This window comes from Cryptotermes secundus, unplaced genomic scaffold (assembly GCF_002891405.2).
Source record: "Cryptotermes secundus unplaced genomic scaffold, Csec_1.0 scaffold1491, whole genome shotgun sequence".
NCBI lineage: Eukaryota > Metazoa > Arthropoda > Insecta > Blattodea > Kalotermitidae > Cryptotermes > Cryptotermes secundus.
Window position 1 is genome coordinate 23,735 of NW_019745109.1, and position 21,971 is coordinate 45,705.

The window sequence follows — 21,971 nt, forward strand, 5'->3', positions numbered from 1 at the left end:
TAGCCACGAACTCTTTAACATGCCACAGGATAACTTATTAGTATTGGGTTCGTGGCAGAGTAAAGACACACACAGCTATAAACCTGACAACCCTTCGACAGTATAAACAAAGCGTTAGTGAGCAGTACTCACTAATTGAGAGGGAGATAGAAGTTATTAGTTTTTATGCTTATGACTGGGCCAATGCTGTATGTTACTTTAAATATAACCTTCCTGAGGACAGTCAACAGTCAGCAGCCAGTGGTATAAGTCGTCTGTTCGACTCGCTTAATAAATCTATCCTATCTACTAGACTGGACTTTGAGTTTTTCTAACTTCGATTGGACTTCGCTCCACTCCACATCCTGTTCGTCACATGCAATTTCCTGGCAATCCGGTAAAACACACAACTACCGGCGATCCACGTAATTTTCGGACATACTCGCAAGAGATCTAAATTTGTTTGTATGGGACGACAAGACTGCTCCGTCCACCTACCACTTTGTCTTGCACGTCGAACCATACAACACAAGAAACACTACAAAAATTATAACACAATCACAATACACTCTTACTTTCTTGAGATTCTACGGTCCTTCTTTAGGCTACACCAAAAGATGCTTAAAATACAGAAATACGATTTGGATGTAGTATCGTAGTAACACTATGACTTTATGTGTCTTTAATTTCACTGGGTGTAGTAAGCATAATAATCCAGGTACAAGAATAACACACAGATGTAAATTCGTGAGTACATGTCGATTCTCGTTTCACAAACATCAAATCAAAATCCCTACTTACTAATTAATATAATTAGTTGCACAATATACCTTAACATTTCACACGTAACATTATAAGATACGCAGTAATAATCGTAATAATGCGCCAACGCCCAAGCGGCCCAACCCGTGAAGGGAAATTCAAGATGCCAGGAGTCCTACTCTATCTACTCTATGGTGGTCAACCTTTGAATATTCTGCGTTTCAAACGACGAAGTTTATCAGTGATCGTATATGATGAAGAAAACGACTGCATTTTGTTACCATTGCAGTACTTAATTGTTCACTAGGAAATGGCATGATCCCATTTTTTGTTTAAATACATTGGGAAAGGATTTGGGACATAAATACAGTTTCTTCTGACCAATGTCTTTAAGGTCTTTAATATCATTCTGCGCTTCTTGTGTTCTTGTGGGACATCGGACCATCTTCTTGTAACGAAGAGACCGGAAGAGACTGCCGGCACGTTAAACGAAAACACACCAAAAAATATATCCTCCATTTCCTCACAGAGGGCACCAGAATGTAGTATCGTGTGTATGATAAAAGAGGCGGCAGGTGTGCAGTTAAATTATAGTGTAAATATTATCCAGCTGAAACTAGTGCCCTGCCTAGGATACACAGAAAGATATGTCGAACTACCGGGTATATACAAATTTAACTGAGTGTATTTCTGTATTTATATTATGATAAATTTTGTTACGTTGGATTAGAGTTTCGGACAAGGTTGACTATATATAGTAGCCCCGTTTCATGCTTGCTTTATTACTTGTCCCCGAAGATGAACGCAATACGTTTTTCCGAAACGCGAATTAACTTATGCTGGACTACACGATGTTAGCCCCAGGCGGCAGTACTCTTCACATTTTGTTACCCTTGATATACATGTTTTTATATCTGTTAGTTAAGATATAATATTTTTAATTGCAGCCAATCGATTCAAAAAGGGAAGAATTCAGGAAGTATTTGGAGCGAGCTGGTGTTATGGATGCACTAACAAAAGTACTGGTTAGTTTGTATGAAGAAGCTGAGAAGCCAGATGATGCTTTAGAGTATCCTTTCTTGGTTTATATTTTTATTACACTCGTGTGGTATAGATATGTTGCATTGCACACCATCAGTTAATTGATGATGCAGTATGTTTTCCACAGCACATTTTTGTGTGCTTATTTATATAAGAATTATTGTTTGTAAATTTTCTTGCAGTTATTAAATGCAAGGATTAAATTCATGTGTACATGGCATAATTTTTCACACTGTATATGAAAGTTTCTTTTGAGGTTTGGTGGGGGACATCTTGGTTTTAGTGTTTATAATGACAACAGATTTACATTTACATTTATTTTTCACTTCATGGATCCAGTCATCTCTCCATAGGCTGAATATAAAACATGTCACATATTACAAATTCATGATGACTACACATCATTCATCCTTGCTAGTTTCTCCAAGTCACATACAAAATGTATACCACTTTGATTCTCTTCTCAGCCTTAGAAATTGGATTATAAAATTCGCAAATCAAATCCCACTTTCTTAGAAACCTGGATTTCACATTCATTCACATTCCATAAAATCCTTACAAGGTTGAAATAACCAATATATATAGAAATTGTCCAGAAATATAAACTCATCTTGGTTAGAAATCAAGCAGTTGTCAAATTAACAAGTTTATAGTATACCAGATTTAAGTCACATCTAAAAATTTATCTTGAAAATAATAAGTAAGACATTGACAATTTTAAGATAAAAAATTCAGTCCAAATATTATTTACTAATCATGCTTATGCTGTATGACAGTTATTTAAAAACCAGTTTATAATGTAAGACAAGTTTGAAAGTTGAATATATGTAATTGATCGTATTACAGTAACCAGTTTACAATGTAAGATAAAGGTAATAAAGAGTACAAATAATAATATTTACAACTTTAAAACAGTATAATCAAATAAGATCTGTTATAACAGATAATTGAAGTTATTTACAAAAAAGCTTTAGTCAACATATTGGTTAAAATTTCAATATAATATAATTATGCAAGTATTATCTCATAAAAAACTCTTCCAATGTATAAAAGAACTAAAATACAAAAATTCCTATAACTTGCCCTTAAATCTTTCTATATCATTAGAAATTTCCTTAACTGTATCAGGAAGTGTATTGTATATTTTTACAGCCATATGATACACCCCATTTCCATATATCGCCAAATTAACCTGAGTCATATGTATATCCAGAATGTGTCTAGTATTTATTTCATAGTTAACTTTGTTTGAATCACATATTCTTCTGTTTTTTACTACAAACATCATCAAGGTGTATATATATTGTGTTCTTAAAGGAAATATATTCATATCCTTAAAATGTCCTCTACGTGAATCTCTCGAGCCATATCCTTTCATTATTCTTATGACTCTCTTTTGCTCCTTAAAAACTCTTTTGGCATAAGACGAGTTACCCCAAAACATTATACTGTATGACATGACAGAATGAAAATATGAAAAATAAACACTTTTTAATGTTTTCATGGAGACCATTTGTTTTGCATTTCTTATCATATAGCAGGCCATACTCAATTTTTTTACTTATGTCTTGTATACGACCATCCCAAGTTATGTCATTTTGGATAGTCAGGCCAAGAAATTTTGTGTAATTAGTGCCTGTTATAATAGTATCAAGATAGTATCTCCCATATCTTTATCACACCTAATTTTTGCAGTGAAATTTATATAATATGTTTTTATTATATTAAAAGACATTAAATTCTTTTTGAACCAGTCATCCAATATCCTGAATACTTCATTTGTTGTGGTTTTGAATTTTATTCTGTTGGCATGAGAAATCAACACACAGGCAGCCTCAGCAAAAAGTATGGGAGTACTCATCACCTCCAATATTTTTGGTAAGTCATTTATATCAATTATGAACAGCAGTGGTCCCAATATGGATCCTTGGAGGACACCGTTGGTTATTTTAGCCCAACTTGAGTTTGCTTTGCTACTATCTAATCCATTGAGAATGGCAGTTCTCTGTTTTCTATCTAATAGATATGATTCATATAAATTATATTGTTTGACCTTTATTCCATAATACCTTAGTTATTGGAGAGGGTGGGTTTCCCCGTGCACTGAGACCAGTATTGGTCCATTGTGCTTCCCTTTATGATATTCTACCAGTCTCTGTACCCTACTGATATTGGTGCGTACCATCAGTCCCGACCGAGCCAGCGAGTTCAGCCTCTACTGGCTTGGCGGTATCTATAATGCTTCCCCCATCTATCAGAGGCGTTAGAGACTACTGTTGGGCGGGAAATGTCCTTGAACTTAGCTCAGTGACCTCCTTTGGAGATATGAGGTTCTTTTACGTGCCGTAAAGCTACGACACGGGACCCACGGCTTAAAGTCCCTCCCGGAGGATTTGTTCCCTAAATTTTTCCGCCCTTAAAAATTCCACGACCTCCGCCGGGTTTGAACCTGCGCACCATGAGTCATGAGGTGGGAACGTTACCTCTAGACTACGGAGGCCGCTTCCATAATACCTTAATTTGTTTAATAATATTTAATGACTAACACAATCAAAGGCCTTCTCCAAGTGGCAAAAAATCCCACTGACTTGCATTTTTTTTATTTAAAGAGTCTAGTATTCTTGAAATTAGACAATAGATTGCATTATCAATCCCTTGATTTTCTCTAAATCCAAACTGATATTTACTTTATTATTATTTTCTTTTAAATGTTTTAGCAGTCTACTATACATTACCTTCTCAAAAATTGTATTAATAGATGTTAATACGGAAATGGGTCTATAATTAGATACCAAGTTTTATCACCTTTTTTATAAATAGGTATAATAGTAGCATATTTTAATCTATCAGGGAAAATACCCTCGAACAAAGCCTTGTTACATAAGAAACTAATAGGTTCACTAATAAAAGTTTTACAGATTTTAAGTATATTATTTGATATTTCATCATATCCATGTGATTGACTTCATTTGAGGGACAGTATTATCTTTTCAGTTTCCCTACTCGTAGTTTTAGTTATTTTAATGCTCGGGATAGGTCTCTCAAAAGCATTAGTCAAGTATGCCATGTAGGTCATAGGTTTGGATTTATCATTTGGACCATTATCTTTGATATGTTTATGTATGTTATCAGCTACATAAGTAAAATATTTATTTAATTTATTAGCAATGTCATTGAAGTTAGAAGTAATTTTGTCTTCAGTATAGATTGTATGTATATTTTCTCTATTTGTTTTCTTTAGCAGTTCGTTATTTATTATTCTCCAAGTTGTTCTAACATTATTCTTAGAGTAATTAATTTGTCTATCATATGACATCTTCTTGGCTTGATTTATCACTCTAGTTAGTATTTTACAGTAATTCTTATAATACGTATTTAATATTGGGTTTGTTACGTTTTTTTTTTACTTCATCATACAAAGCCCTCTTGTTTTTACAGGATATTTTAATACCAGTAGATATCCATGATTTCTCTTTATACTTTTGCCTTGTAGTTTTTGGAAATGACTCATAAAAGTGTCTCAAAAATATATTTAAAAATTGATTAAAACTGGTATTGATATCACTATTGTTAAAAACTGATTCCCAATTTTTGTAACTTAATTTCATATTGAACTCTGCAATATTGTAATCATATATATTTCTTTTAACTAGTAATTCATTTATTATAGTGCAAAATACTGGAAGATGTGAGATAATAATTGAGCTTCGTGATCAGATAACCCATTTGATATGGATATAATCTCATAGCTTATAAACTGTCATTCATCAATAAATATATTATCAATAATTGAAACTGAATTAGGTCCAATTCTAGTAGGAAAATTTATAATGGTTCTTAGGTTGAAAGAGCTAAGAATATCATCCAGTTTATCTTTTTTATGGCAATTGTCCACGTAGTTGACATTAAAATCCCCACAAACAAAAACTTTAGCCTTGTTTTTGCACAATTTTTGTAGGATCAACTCTAATTTAACCAAAAATATATCATAATTGCTGGAGGGTGATCTATAAATAGTTAAAATAGATATTTTGTGAATAGCGATAGTAAGAGGGACAGCACAAGCTTCAATATCCTTGTCATAACAGAAATTGTCAAGATTTATATTGATGGTATATAAGTTATTTTGTACATATATACATGTTCCACCCATTTTAAACTGTCTTCTGCAATAAAAAGCACCTACTTCATAAAGTTACTTTATAGTACTATATAGTATATAGTACTATAAGTACTTTACTAGTACTATAAAGTAACTTAGGTTATGTATTATCTAGATTTGTTATATGACTGCTTTTTATTTTATTATTGTGTTTTTATTTTATAATTCTTGAATATTTTAATTGTTGAGACTAGATTGCATTTTGCAATGTCATTTTGCTGACGAATTCAATATCCAGTCCGGTTTCCGGACAGTGGATCTGTGAAATTATGTATCTATGTATGTATATCAAATTGGTCATTTTCATATCTCATGGGTCAAAATGTTCTGACCATTTAGTTTTAAAACATTTGGGTAATGTCCAAAGGGTCAGTCATTCTATGTAAAATCATAGTCTGTATATTCCAGTTTTTAGTTTTGTGCTTGAAAGCTGAGAAGATAAAAGATTCTGAATTAAGTTATGGCAAGTGTTTCCCAATTTTAATCAGTGTCTGACTTCTTCCTGAATGTACTTTTGTTTTGTTGCTGTTATTCACATCTGAAACTGATTACATTTTCTAAGTATTTGTAACCTCTATATGTGGTTTTGTCTTCAGGATTACTGAGTGTTTGGTCTTTTGCTATTGTCCAGTATTCTAAAAAACACAGTGTTTCAGAAACTGGATCTATTTCTGTCCTTAAGTGAGGGGGTGGGGGAGACATACTCTCTTGCATCCATTAGCAAGAGCTGACCCCAGTAATGTGTTGTCCTGACAGTTGACAAAGTCCAAAAACCCAGTAATCCCAATTGTCATACTCCATCATCAGAAACCTTTAGAATATGCTTGGTTTTGTCTTGCACTGTGGTGGTGAGACATGAAGATATGCTACACTTATTTCTGGAACACTGGAATACAACTATTAATGTATCAGGTTTAGGCATGTAATTTGCATGTGAAGCTTCATATGTTAGATGTCTTGGATATTTCTAATTCTTTTGTACTAATATGTGAAGTTCATATCGAGAGTTCCTTGATGCTGGTACAGTTATGTTCGCAAACATTTAGATGGAAGTGGTCCCGATTCAGAGGATATAGAAGCAATAAAAGCTGAGCTGGATGTCAGTAAAACTAAAATAGAAGAATTAGAACAAGAGAATGCTACACTTAAAGATAAGCTGTTACAGTATGAAGGACCAAGAGGTGAAAACGCCCAACGTGAAGACGCACAGGCAGCTGACAGTGTTGCACCTAATACTGAAGAGGAAGAAGGGGGACTAGCAGTGTCTCCGGGTCCATCAGAATGAACACCCAATGGGCCCAATGGTAAAGTCTGGTTACAAATAAGTTGTTGTGGCATAGCTCTTCCAATGAAAAATGGCTTGATATAACTTGGAATTTGACAATTATTTACAAGACATTTCCACACCAATAAAGGTTTTAAGCATTTTTTAAATGAAATAGGATACATATGTGATGTACTAGGTATGAATATCTATACATATTTGGTAAAATGAGGTAAGTATTGAAAATGCTTTGTTAAACATTAATGTATCATATGCCTTATGATTACTATGTATTATGAGTTCAGTAAGAGAAAATAGTTTGGTTTTCTGAACTTACATACTACAGGGTGTCTCAAAAGATGTATGCACATTTTTGCAAAGGAAGAATGATTATTAAAGGTTAATATTTGGCACATAATGAACTATTGTATATGTTCAAAATGACCATTACTAACTTCGACACTGTTGACAGCAACTCACAACTGAGTTACATTCACCAAGATATCTGCTGAGATGGCTACACATAATTGTTTTAGTTCTTAGAGTGATGCTAATTTTGTAAAAGTCATGTGTAGTTAAATCAGGCAAACATGGAGAATGCTAACTACTTGTTCGTTGGCATATCAATCATTATGGGAAATTGTCATGGAGTTAGGCCCTGACATCATTGTGGAAATGGGGGTGCCTCCTCATGCTGATAGTAAATTTCCTCATTGCTATACAGCTGAATGGCAGGTATAATGGCTTAATGGGTACTCCAAGCAAACTGAGGTACTCAGCACCAGTAACTCCTCCTTCGAAGATGTGCAGTTCCACAATACCCCCAGATGACACATCATATGAGGCTGTAAGTCCTGATAGATTCACTCCATTGTCAACATGAATATTCAGATTTTCAGATGACCAGTACATGCAAATTATGTTGGTTCACCAGACCAAACAACCATGTTGAGAGAGAATGCGTCCTCATGTACCTTCCTTTGAAATGATTCACAAAACAGCTTTGAAATAAAGATCATCTTCACTCATTGCATGTAATAGAACAGGGACATAACCTTTACAGTTGGCAGTTTTAAGAATGAAGTGTATGCTGCCCAGCTGATTTCATTCTCACTAGCACATCACTTTGTTTGTTTGTTTGGTTTTGTGTGTGTGTGTGTGACTATGAATTGGCAAGAAACCATAGCTGAAGTCTACCTACCAGATAATGAGTGAGGTGTCCCAGATTGTTGCCTGTAAACATCTTGCACAGTGCTGACAGTCTCAAATTTATCTCATATTCTTAATTGTTAGTCATGTTGAAAGCTCACTTGTAAGTTCACGTCTCCACTGCTTTGCATTTCACGCACATCTCGGAATTTCCAATACACTTCAGAATTAACTTGCATTGGTCAAATGTCAGGTGAACCTCCACTGTTTTGTATTATGCTCTGAATCATGGGTAAGGTGTTACAGTTTTTAATTGTTACTAATGCCATCTGTTAAATGCATGCCACACTACTTAGATGTTTGGTTCTACTCTGAACATCCAAATATTCTTTATAAAAATGTTTATATAGTTTTTGAGACACCCTATGTTGTTATTAATACAGGATAGTTCAGTCCATATAGCAACAGGCCATGGACTGGACAGCTGGGGTGGAAGGGGAAGATTTTTCTCTGTAATGTCCAGGCCAGATCTTGGGGCCACCCAGCCCCTGTCCAGTGGATGCCAGGGGCTGTTTCCCCTGGAGGTAAAGTGTCAGGGGTGTGAAGCTGACCACTCACTCCCATGTAGTGCTAAGGTTAAGAATGGTGGAGCTATACCTCAGCTCCCCATACATCTTCATCGCATGGTGCTTAATTAAGCACAGGGACTTTACTGTTATCTTTATCATTACCATCACAGTCACTTTCTAAACATACAATTCAGTGGATCTCACCAACTCCTGTAAGATAATTATGTAGTTCTATAAAAATAATCAATTTTTACATATTATGAATGTTTGTTTTGTTTGCAGAACAAGAAAATGCAGATGGACAGTAATTCTCATATTAACATCTATCCCCTTGGCCATGGCCTCAACTTGCAACCAAGATAATGCCGAGTAACATACGGGTATCAAGTGTCATCATTGGAAGTTCAAATGAAAGTGTTAAATAGGAATACTGTTCAGTTTTGTAGAGTGATAAAACTTGCCACATTGTGTTAAGATGTTTATTGCAATCATTTGATGGATATAGTGTTACATGTATATTTCTTGTGCTCAATGCCTTTTCTCCTGCCCTTTATGAAGAATCTGTCCAGTTTAAATTAAGAACAGTTTTCCTTTTTTGTTACAGAACGTTGAAGAGTTATTCATATAGTGAAACTGGATTTGGCACGTTACTTATCAGAATTTGTTTCTTTTGAGTTCATTTTGTACTTCTGGAGAAACCCATGAGTACACTTGTTTTCTGAAGTAATGTGCCTTCATGTTGCATTGTATTTATTTTCCCTTTCAAAATGAAATATAAATTTATTTTACATACACAGTCTGGTTTATAAATCATAAATAATACAATTTCAAATTTGCTTTATTTACTTATCTATAGGTGACAGATACAGCCAAGAAAACAAAATGTGCAAGTTCCTGACCATATTTACAGAATCAGTGAAATATGTTAATTCTTCTGTTAGCAGGTTAAATGCAAGTATTTTAGCAACAAAATATATTCTCTGCAGAATAACAGTACTGCATTCTATGTCGTTAGTTGAATGCTAAAACAAGAAACCGAAGCATTGTCTCTCCTTATGATAAAAATCTTTCAAAATGCACTATAAATTAGAATAAGTGGTTCTGCAAACTGATCAAAAGGACATCTTAATAAAGGTTAGTCCATAAATTTCGATTTAAACTGGATTATTAAGTTTCAAGTTTTGAAGAGGAGGATTTAGCAGCCTGCCGTTTTTTGACATCCCAGTTGTACACACGTGCCATATTCACCTCAGTTGTTGTAAACTGGTCCCTGAAAGAAAAATATGATTCCTCATTTACAGACAGAATTGAAGGTGGATATGATTTACTGCAGAGTAAGAATTAATATTAATTTCCAACATAGTCATGTAATACAGTAAGTGGAAAACCACAGAAAATATCAGTTAGAAAAGCTGATTTCTGGGTCAGAATTTGAACCCAGGATCTGTTGACTATAAAACTGGAATGCTATTCAACTAACTGAGAATCTACTTCATATTTCATGAAAATAAGAGGAATGCTCATTGAGGAAGTGCATATTTCACATGTCTTTTAGAATTGACTGTCCTCATTTACAACTGAGCTTCCTCAAACACTCATAATTTAGTTCAAGAGACTATGAAAAAAGACAACTTTGTTAACATGTCTTCTGAAGCTCAATATTCTGCAATAATTTCATTAGATTTGTTTGCTTACCTTTCTGCATCATTTTGAAAATGAATACTATTGTAAGAACATACTTCTTTCATGTCTATGCTAGCCATATAGACTGAAAATGCTGTATCTTTAGAGAAGAGTTCCCTTTCCAATAATAAATACATTTTTCTATAGCTTGGGTAAGGTCATATGTGACTGGCTGAAACCTTGAATTTTAACCCCAGTATTTGCTAGGAATAAACTGTTTCCCTTTTCATCTGAACTGACCTGCTGAGAAAAAGCTTTGTTTTGCCGAAAGTCATAAATGGCATGTATACAAAGATACAATAGAAATAAACTTCAATTAAATGACTTGCCTTAAAAAGTCTAAATCATGTGCTACATGTTCCAAGTTTTTCTTTGCTGCTTCTAAATTTTTCACCAAGAGATTAGTTGCATCTTCTAGTGTGTATTCCAGCATCACATTGGCCTGTGAACAAAAGAGTACATCAGTAGTCATACAAGTGAAGATGAAATTAACCAGTGGTAACCAATGCAAGGGCCCAGTAGTGATAATCTGAATGCTGCAGACAAGTAGCTTTAATTCCGTAAAACCACTCTTTATCAGATTTCTTAAAAAGTGATTGGAGTGTTAAGAAAGTGCAATAATTTTCTTTTTATGCCATAAAAAAGCAAACTTGCAACAGTATGAATATTGGTCTAGGTGTTTTACAAATATGGGGAAGAAGTTCTGAACCCAGAAAAAGGGCTGGTTTGCCAGTGATGATGACAATGATTATTGTTGTTGAACCGTTCATTGTACTCAACTAGAATAATTCATACTAATTAAGATTTATTAATTTAAGGCCATATAAATAATAAGCAAAGGTCAGACAGCCACATTCTTAAGTTCAGCAAGTGACATAATTCCAGTTTTGCTATGTGGGCAGGAAGTAACATCTGGTATATTTTCTAGAAGTCTGGTAGTTTTAGCTCCTGTGGATGGCCTTTGAGAACACAAAATTTGGCAGCTAAGCTAGGCTATAACTGAAGTAGGTGGGCTGGAGCCCCAAGCCAAACTCATAATACATCACAGAGTTAATACATAATAACCTAAAGTGCAAATTCTTGATGTGGTGTACATGATGGTAGCATAAGAAACTTGCTGCACTGCCCAAGCCAGACTCATACAACCCTAGATGAGAAGAACTCATCATCAGTGAGCACACCTTAGCTACTCCCAACTTGTCCCTGCTTACAAGATACCTTAGTAATTGTAGGTAAAGGGAACTTTGTCCCACCACCACCAATAAACACAAATCTCCTTCCTTCCCACTTCTCAACAGCCACGAGACAGGGAAGGAGTGCAGTGTAACTTCAGCAAAGGTGTCCAGGAACTAAGCACAGGGAATGGAGAGGCAGCAACTACGTAAAAGAATAAGCAGGGAGAAGTGACATTCCATAATATGGGGCGGTTACAGTTACAAGTGCCTCCTGAAGCATGGCATATAACCACACGCAGGGAAGAAACAGAAGTGGTGAGCTACAACATGGGCCATCATAAACATAGCACAACAGTGAGAAAGCATAATCGGTTACAAGTGGCGCCTAATCAAGAAGGCAGTTACAGAACTGTTCTAGCATGAACATTACAAAGTTTACTGTTTTGGGGCTTATCACAGGTTGCAGCATTTATGCATATAGTTTCAGATTCCTGTCCACAACATCGTGCACTGTACTCTTTAGAATCTGTAAATGACGGCTAACATGCCGAACAAAATGTTTTCGGGCTGCAGTGAAATCATACCTGAATGTGTACCTGAAATGCTACGTTTGGAGCATCGCTTTGTATGGGGCTGAAACTTGGACACTTAGGGCAGTAGATCAGAAACACCTGGAAAGCTTTGAAATGTGGTGTTGGAGAAGGATGGACAAGATCAGTTGGACCGATTATGTGAGAAATGAAGAAGTGTTAGTTAGAGTCAATGAGCAGAGGAACATCCTACATGAAACAAGAAAACGGAAGGCTAATTGGATTGGTTGTATTTTATGCGGTAACTGCCTTCTAAAAGAAGTTATTGAAGGAAAGATAGATGGGCGGATAGAAGTGATCAGAAGACAAGGAAGAAGACGTAAGATGCTGGATGACCTTGAGGACAGAAGAAGATATTTTCATTTGAAGGAGAAAGCTCTAGATCGCATCAAGTGGAGGAACTGTTTTTGAAGAGACTGTGAACCTGTCGTCTTGACAGATTACAGATGAATGAATGTGTTCAGTGTCATCTTGTGATGTGCTGGCCATCTGTCTAGAATTCATGTCACTAAAACTTGGACAGATTTGCATCAAATTGTCGAAATGTATCAACTCTGTGATTAAGCAGCGAATACAAATAACTAAAACTCCAAAAGAGTTTTTTTTTCAGACATTCTGAATTATAAGTAACTGTTTGCTGTAATGGGCACATTAACCCTTTCACTGCTAGTATGTTAAGTAACTCTCAGTACCCTCTGTGCTGAATTATTTTTGAAAAATCTTTTATAAATTTAATAAATATAATTTAAGTGCAAAGTATGAAAATTTGTGATAAAACGTAACTAATCTTACCTCAGACAGGGAACAGGCAGCAGAAGTTGCAAAAATGTTGAATTATTCAGTATTTTTCACAGGGGAAAAGTCCATTTAAATCAGGGTTGCCCACAATGGCCAAAAAAAGTAAATAATTCACTATCCTAGTCTTATCACTATGTCATTTAAAACTATTACAGAAAGCACCGTGCACTATATGAAGCCATTTTTACCAGCCACGTGAAATACCCGCATCACATGACCACGGAGCACATGCCTCCCTGTGCAGATGCAACCTTATACATTTCTTAAGCTAGAGAGCAGAAGAATGCAGCCACTGAAATGAATGATACTTCATTATATTCCCAACAGATGACTCTATGCACCCGCCAAGTTTCAATGAGATTGGTGCAACGAAACCTGAGATTTGAAACTCTAAAGTCGCAATATGGGTTTTGTCAATCGCAGCAAGGACGCCATATTTTTCAGAGATGTTCAGATATGTCGACCGCAGCAGTGTAAGGGTTAAGAATGTAATAATTATCACACGTTTTCACATTTATAATTAATTCTGCACGTTTTCACTAAATAATTTTGGTTAAACTCCTGTCTCCTCCTAGGCTGTAGACTTAACAATGCAGTAACCCACAGAAATAGAGGGAATCTGTTATTGTACCTACGTATAAAATGAGCAATGACGCCGGCTGTAGTGATTATAGAGTAGCAAATGTCATCTTCAAAATTTTGTTCAATATTTCTCTGGCACTTAACTCCGTACGTAGATAAAGTTAAACAGATAAACAACTAATTAGATGCAGTGGACATATGCTGCAACACAAATTCATGACAGCATGAAGAATTATTGCCATAAAGAAAAATCATTAGAGGCAATTTGGAACCTGGAAACGTATAAATTTTGCAAAAGATCAAATAGCAAATATTTATAGTTACTGTGTTATAATGGGTGATAAAGGTGAAGTTTATATAGGACTTAATAGTTGTTTTGTAATGTATAAACTAAAAAAAAATTAATAAAACTTGAAGTCAACACACAAAAGAGAAACTGTCATGGAAGTTCAATAACAGTAAATATTCTGACTTTGAATATTGTAAACAGTACAGTGGGAACCACTCTGAACGGTAGTAAGCAATGAGCAAATACAACTGCTGTCAAATCTACAGCTTAATTAGTCACACTTCTGAATCTTCTTTTCTCTATTGGTGTGTAGTTTGAGATCTTTTGTAACTACAGAAATACATTATTCCATCTGTCTAAAACTTATTTTTTTCCATCTTTAGAATTTCTAGAAAAATATGATAAATTCTGCAACATATGTCAAGGAATCTGCTGAAATGCATACTTACTCCAAGCCACAAACACACTTTGTCTGTTGGAGGCACCAATGCTTTGAAATAAACTTGTTCACACAGCAGAAACTCAGTTTCCATCTCCTTTGGATTATCACGTTGCTCCTGTAACAACTTGATCATATCCAAAGTATTTTCCAAGTCGGGGATTTGATTCTTCAGTCTTCAGGACACAGAAAAAGAAGGAAAATATATACATTATTTCTAAAGCCATATACATAGACTTTTCAGCCATCAGGATATAGAAATAAAGAAAAATATATGAAAATGCATATACATAACTCCCATACAATAAGTGGAGTGGGGTAGTGTATATCATTTGAAAGGTGTATGTTTGACTCAAAGTTCCATCCAGACCATGGTCAATAAACATTACCAGCAAATGTCTATATGCTGACATCAACAATGGCTGAACACAGCATCAACCTGAGTCACTATCCTGCTTAACACTACCAGTAACCTGGCCAAGAAATATATATGTAAGGATTGATCATATGGGAAGCAACAGAGTTCAACCACCACCCTACCAACACAAACAGGGATGATTGTTTCTTCCTGAGCAGAGTGGACAGTCATGTCTAGGAGGCTTGAGTTAATTGTGAGGGGATTGCAAGCCAGCTGCCATCCAGTGAGGATGTGAACACAGAAGCTGAGGAATCCACATTGTTGGGAGCAATAACCAAACAATGGCTAGTGAAGACAAACTGAGAAGACTTAGCAAGTACACACACTCACTCGTTCACTCATGGAGCTGAGCTCTTCTTGGGAAGCCACCAATTGTGCAGCTACTCAAGAACTTCCCAGCATTTTATGGAACCCGAAGGTTCATTACTGTGTTCACAAGAGCCCTCCACTGGTCTCTATCCTGAGCCAGATCAATCCAATTCACACCATCCCATCCTACCTCTCCAAGATCCATTTTATTGTTGTTCACCCACATACATCTTGGTCTTCCCAGTTGTCCCTTCCCTTCTGGCTTTCCCACCAATATCCTACATCCATTCCTCTTCTCCCATTCATGCTACATTCCCTGCCCATCTCATCCTCCTTGACTTGATCATTCTAATTATACTTGGAGAGCAGTACAAGTTATGAAGCTTCTCATTATGCAGTTTTCTCCAACCTCCTCTCACTTCATCTCTCTTCGGTCCAAATATTCTCAACACCCTGTTCTCAAACACCCTCAGTCTATGTCCCTCCCTTAATGTCAGAGACCAAGTTTCACACCCATACAGAACCACATGGAAAATTATAATTTTTATGTTTTTGGACAGCAGAAGAGAAGACAAAAGGTTCTGGACTGAATGGTAGCAAGCATTACCCGAGTTCAATCTCCTCTTAATTTTCTTATCAATCAGGTTTTGATTTGTTATCGTTGTTCCCAAATATCTGAACTGTGCCACATTTTCAAAACATCTGTTTTCTATCGTTATGTCATGATTTTGTCCTGCATTTTGGCGATGAGACAGCAACATACTTAGTTTTCTGTGTTTACTTCTAAACCAACCTCCTTACTTGGATCAATTAAAGTATGTGTTTTTTTCTTTAAAGTATCTATATTATCACCCAGTAGATTCAAATCATCAGCATTGACCAAAAGCTGCTGTGTCCCATTTAATTTCAGTCCCACCTGGTTTTCCTGGACCTTCCTAGTAGCATATTTTGAAGCAAAGTTGAAAAGTAATGGCAATAAAGCATCTCCTTGTCTTAGACCATTCTGGATAGGAGATCTATCAGACAAATGTTTCCCTATAAGGACTTTACTATAAGTTTTGTTTAAACACATTTTCATCAGCTTAACACTTTCATATGTATCCCAAACTCTATCAGAATATTGTACAATACTTCCCTCTTAATTGAATCATAGGCTTTCTTGAAGTCTACATATAGCTGATGTACTGTCTCATTGTACTTCCATTTTTTTCCCAATATCTGACAAATGTGAAAGATCTGATCTGTAGTTGATCTATTATGTCGAAACCCACACTGATGATCCCCAATAATTTCATCTATGTATGAACCCAACCTTGAGAGAAGAATATTGGATAAAATTGTGTATGAAGTTAACAGCAGTGATATCCCCGATAATTACTACTGTCAGTTTTATCACCCTTCTTGTGAAATGGTACAATAATAGATTTCTTCCACTAATTGGGCAATTTTTCCTTATGCCAAATAGAAGTAATTAGCTTATGGATCTTAGAACATAACATTTCACATCCTACTTGAATAAGGTCTGCCAGAATTTGATCACTACCTAGCGATTTATACCTTCTAAATTTTGCAATAGCAATTTCAACCTCAAAAGGGCTGGGATCAGGTATTAATGGCTCAGCTATGTGCATTTCTATCTGTCTAACATCACTGACCCTATGTACATTCAATAACTGAGAGAAGTAGTTCTTCCACCTGTTCAAAATGTTGTGGGAATCTGCAAGCAGATCACCATTCTCATCCTTCTCTAAGTTACTTCTAGGTTGGTAACTCCTCTTAAGTGATTTATTCCTCTATACAGGTCTCTAATGTTCTTGTTCTTACTGTTCATTGCAAGATCATCAATTTTGTCTTTCAGATATTCCCTCTTTTTATTCCTGAAATGCCTGCTGGTTTCACATCTTATATTGTTCAGATCATCTATTTATTTATTTTATTTATTCTATTGTAAAATTCGGTCGATTTAATCTAGGCTACAAATTCACCTGACAGATATAGAACCAGTCACAGACAAGTAACTAAAATACACATGCTACGAAAATAAGCATAGGTCAGATCAAACAATAAACCAAACTGTCTATCTTCCTACTTGAACATTATGTTTCCCTATGTATTTCACTTGGATCCTGTAACCATTGCAATTTGGCTTGTTTTCTTTAGTCTAGTAATTTTGAGCATCCTTCATCAAACCATGGCTTATGCTTCTTCAGTTCATAATAACCTAGACTGTTTTTGGCTGAAATTTTGATATTCTTTCTAATAGTTTCCCAGTCTTTATTAACATTCACCTCAGTGTCTTAAGTTTTCCAAAACTGCAAACTTATTTGAGATTTCAACATGACACTGCTCCTTAACCTCTGCCTTGCTTAATCTCTTGAGACTGAACCTCTCCATATGAACTTTGTGCATTGTTTGTTTACTCACTACCAGTCTCTTCCTAACCTTTGACACAACCAGGTAGTGGTGACTGTCACAATCTGCTGCCCTGAATGATCGGACATCAAGTATACTTGAATGCTCTCTCCTGCCTATCGAAATATGGTCAATTTGATTGTGTATCTTCCCACTGGAAGATATTACGATGCAGGAACATGTATGTACTTTAGACAGTATGATTTTTGGACGTGGCAAAGTTTACTTCTCTAACTCTGTTATCATTATTAATTTCGTGTAAACTCTCATTCCCAATTGTTGGTTTGAATATGTCTTCCCTACCTACTTTGCCACTGAAATCTAACATTTTCATATGGTAGAAGTTATCAAATACAGGTTCCATTTCTTCGAGTGATAGGATGCCATATATAATACAAATACTTAGCAAGTACTGCCGTGAGAAATCAAGTGCTGAATTAGTGATAGCAGTATAACTACTTGTAGTTATGATTTATAAGTGCTCAACAAATCCAGTTATCAATCCAAACCCCATGTCTAGTCACCAACATGTGACAATATGATATCAATATAAATGGATCACTTCCTTACCGTCTTCTCTTTGAAGCAAGGCTGTATTCCATAAACTTGTACTTGCTATGTTGTTCATCCAGTCTTCTAAGAACTTTATCTGCATCGCCACCATTTTCTTCTAAAGCCATAAATGCATCAACATCATCCTGGAAAATATAATTAAAGCTCATAAAGAACAAGGGCTCCAGAAATATGGCCATTCACCCTCCAACCACAGGTGAATTAATAAAGAATGTTAGTACATTTTTAGCCTCAGCCAAAATATATTAAGAAATTTAATATATAATTGTTTTATTGCTATGTGTAAGGAGCAAAAAGTGAACTCAGAATTCATTACTTCTGTTCCCAAACTTTAATATTTAAACTGGAGTTTTCAAATATATCATGTGGGAATATCTGTATGAAGCATATAGCAAAACTGACGGTTTTGGTACATGGCTAGATTTAAGTTGTATTTCTGAAGCCCTGGGTAACCTTACCAAAAATATACAGAATCTGACATAAAATGTCACTTCCACAATAGGGCCAACATACTTATTTCAGTATTAGATTTCTTGAACATGACTACGCCTGCTGTGGGACCTAGTAGAAAATAATCCATTGACATGCAGATCCATTTTGGACACAAACTGGCTACTGCACTACTGAAGGGTTCCCATCAATAACAATCTCATAATACTGTCACATGTCCAGGGTTCTGTGACTAATAATAATGGGTTCTGGATTTGATGATTTGGTTTATTGGCACTTCTATTAGAATTACAATCAATTATATTACCTCATAATCAATGACTGTCTAAGACTAACCCCACTGCTTGCTGGACTATGAGTGTGTATTCTCTTTTACTTTTATTGAACTTGGTTCTGATTTACAAATCAGTCACTTACAAATCACTAAGGATGAATGACAAATGAAAAATCACAAATGAGCTAAACTGAACTCACTTGAAATCTTGAATCAATTATGGGTCACCCTGTTATAACTTTGAGGCAAACCAAATACAGCTCACCATCTCAAACAGTTTCTCTGTTATTATCTGCTTATCTGTTGCTATGAAACGTGCCTAGTGACTTGTTACCCAGCAACAGAGGTCAATTAACTGTTGACTGCATAACCTCAGGAATGAGTTTACCGAACCACTGTCTAGCAATGGTCATATTCGTCACAGTATGACTCCTACTGTTGAACCTACGTTACACTTCACTGTATTTGTCTGTGCACTAGATTTAATATTGTATTTCAAAATATTCTTCCCAATCTCATATCACTGTTATGAAATAGTACAACAGAGGTACTGCAAAAATTATATGTAACTCAAAATATTGTTAAGTAACTCCATGAAACAGTCTGCTTGAGAAGCTGTGAGTTATTAAGCTGGTCAAGAAATTCTTCATTCTAAATGATGAGGATAATGATAGTATACACCGCTAAAGATTTCAACACCAATCTGATGGGAAAGAATGGTTAATGAAATGAATGTTGGAAGTAGTGGCAGAAAACAGGCAAGCTCCAAGAAAATTTGGTTTAGTTTACAACTATCTATGACAAATATCATGTGAATGATGTGAGCACAGTTTTAGTCCTTTACATAGGAAATCTGTGTAATGCCAACACTGACTTTCGTTCCATATCAGGGGTCATCAACTTTTTGGCTGCTGGCATCTAGATGGGTATTTAAATTAAAAATGGCACCAAATAAAAAATTCATGATAATAAGTAAAGTTATCCCTGTAACAGGCCGTGGAGGCCCATATGATTGTGAGAGGTTGAGGCTCCCACATCTTCTAGACACTCAGCTCACAGACGGAGGTGAGGTTGTTAGCCTCACACACCGGCCGCCATTTACCATCCCAGGAAGATTCCTGATACTCATTTTGTTAGAGGCTGAGTTGACCCCCAGGGTCAATACAGCTGGAAGGATTATGTAAATTGAAAAAAGTCCACCTCATCGGGACTCAAACCAGCAACCTTCAGGCTTGTAGCATAGTGCCTCAACCAACTAAGCTACTGCGTACACCCAATCATGATAATACTCAACTAAAATAAAACAATACATCACATAAACATTTTCCTAATCCTCTCTTATTCCTTGACACAAACAGAAGCAACTAAAAACGTTTGACAAAATGTCCTCCCCCACTTGCACACTTCTTAGTTTACATGTTTTAATCTCTAGAATTTATGACCTTTTTGTAACTATTCTTCAATACAACATCTCACGAACTAGGGATTTCGTTTTAAAATTTCAAATAATAAAGACACACTGCTGAAATTAGATTTCATTTTTTGGACACACTCTCTTTTTCTTACATCAGAAATTGGGGGGGGAGCTTGTGTCATAATCCCCGTTGTTAGATTTAAAATGCCTCTTGATACTGTTTTTTTCAGTTGCTGAAACTGTAGTATGACACAACAATCACATGGACTTCCCCTAACACAGAAGAAACAAGACTGTCCCACCTATTCACTACTGAAATTGTATGTTTCTTTAAGCAGATCCTAGTACACTTGTGCTGAGTAAGTAGCATGGTAACAGTGATATAAAATATGTCTAATATTATCAAGACTTGCATCTCTTTCAATAAAAACAATTGTGTCTGTTTAAGAGGTGGTTTGCAAAAGTAAAATTACACTCCTTGAGTGTACTGCTACATATAATGCCTGACTGAAATTGCAAGGGATCAGTTATGACAACTACAATCAGGGGATGGGAGTGAGTTACCCTACAGGCCAATGTTCTTTACCTTGTCAATGTACCAGAGACCGGACTTTGGAAAGTCCTGGGAAGATAGTCAAGACAGGGTAAACAAACTTCATAGATTAAATGAATGCAAAATACTGCTTGGGATCATTTTTCTTCTGAATTATATATTGCAAAGTTTTTAAAGTCTTTGAGGGTACCAAAAAATTCTTTTACAGGCACTGAGGTGCCCGAGGGCATATGGTTGGTGATCACTATTCTAAATTATCTGATAAAACAAAAGGCATAAATTACATCACAACTGATGTACTTGTGCACAAACTACCTATCACAAATCAACCACTCCAACAGATATTCAAACAAAACTTAAATTAAAATAAACCTTACTTTTTAAATATTTAAAGATAAAGAGGGTAATAATAGTGCTGTCACAGTTTCAATAGTACCGCAGAAAAAAATTATTAAATACAACTTTCAAGCGAATTTCCTAATTAACAAAATTCCATTTTCTCTTTTCATAATGTAATATTGTGATTCAGGTACAAAGAGGTCAGTCTTGTAGATTGCAACCGTCCTACACAAACATGTTGTTCTACAATACGGGAACCTGATAGTTAAGCCCACACTAACCCCAGTTCCCGAAGATTCTAGTAGTAATTTATTTTCTGACACATAATTTTAAACATTCGGAGACTTATAGGACGACTACCAAATCCAATGGAGAACACATTTTCAACCGAATATATGATTGATATCCTAGATATATGCCATTGAATTATTTTCAGCACGACTTGTACATACCTTGCGATAACCAGCTCCCGTACATAACTTTCCACAGAAATAAAACACATTATTTACTTACAACAAAGGCAGCCTCCGGAATACCTGCATACGATTTGTTTTTCTTGCCATCAACTTCATTACCCAAAATATCAACACCAGCATTAACAACCTCCATCTTTAAACTTTCTGCAAGTTAAATTACGGATACGCGCACTGCTAACACAGATTAAGCTACATACTAACTGTTACAAAACTTCGACGATTTCAAACTTACATAACATGATGAGATTTAAGGCATGTGATATTTACTAAG

At 35.6% G+C, this 21,971-nt stretch overlaps 2 protein-coding genes across 2 annotated transcripts; one reads left to right on the forward strand and one right to left on the reverse strand.

Moving 5' to 3' along the window:
• Positions 1-1,284: 1,284 nt before the first annotated feature.
• On the forward strand, positions 1,285-7,248 carry LOC111875043 (c-Myc-binding protein). Its single transcript, XM_033755697.1, has 3 exons — positions 1,285-1,403; positions 1,689-1,810; positions 6,971-7,248. The coding sequence occupies exons 1-3, from the start codon at positions 1,389-1,391 to the stop codon at positions 7,227-7,229; spliced, it is 396 nt and encodes a 131-aa protein (XP_033611588.1). The 5' UTR covers positions 1,285-1,388; the 3' UTR covers positions 7,230-7,248.
• A 2,495-nt stretch (positions 7,249-9,743) lies between these two features.
• LOC111875042 (prefoldin subunit 3) lies at positions 9,744-21,919 on the reverse strand. Its single transcript, XM_023871065.2, has 5 exons — positions 21,738-21,919; positions 18,192-18,319; positions 14,493-14,658; positions 10,939-11,051; positions 9,744-10,196 (listed from the first exon to the last, which is right to left on the reverse strand). Exons 1-5 carry the CDS (start codon positions 21,831-21,833, stop codon positions 10,094-10,096), a joined length of 606 nt encoding a protein of 201 aa, XP_023726833.1. The 5' UTR covers positions 21,834-21,919; the 3' UTR covers positions 9,744-10,093.
• Positions 21,920-21,971: the final 52 nt, after the last annotated feature.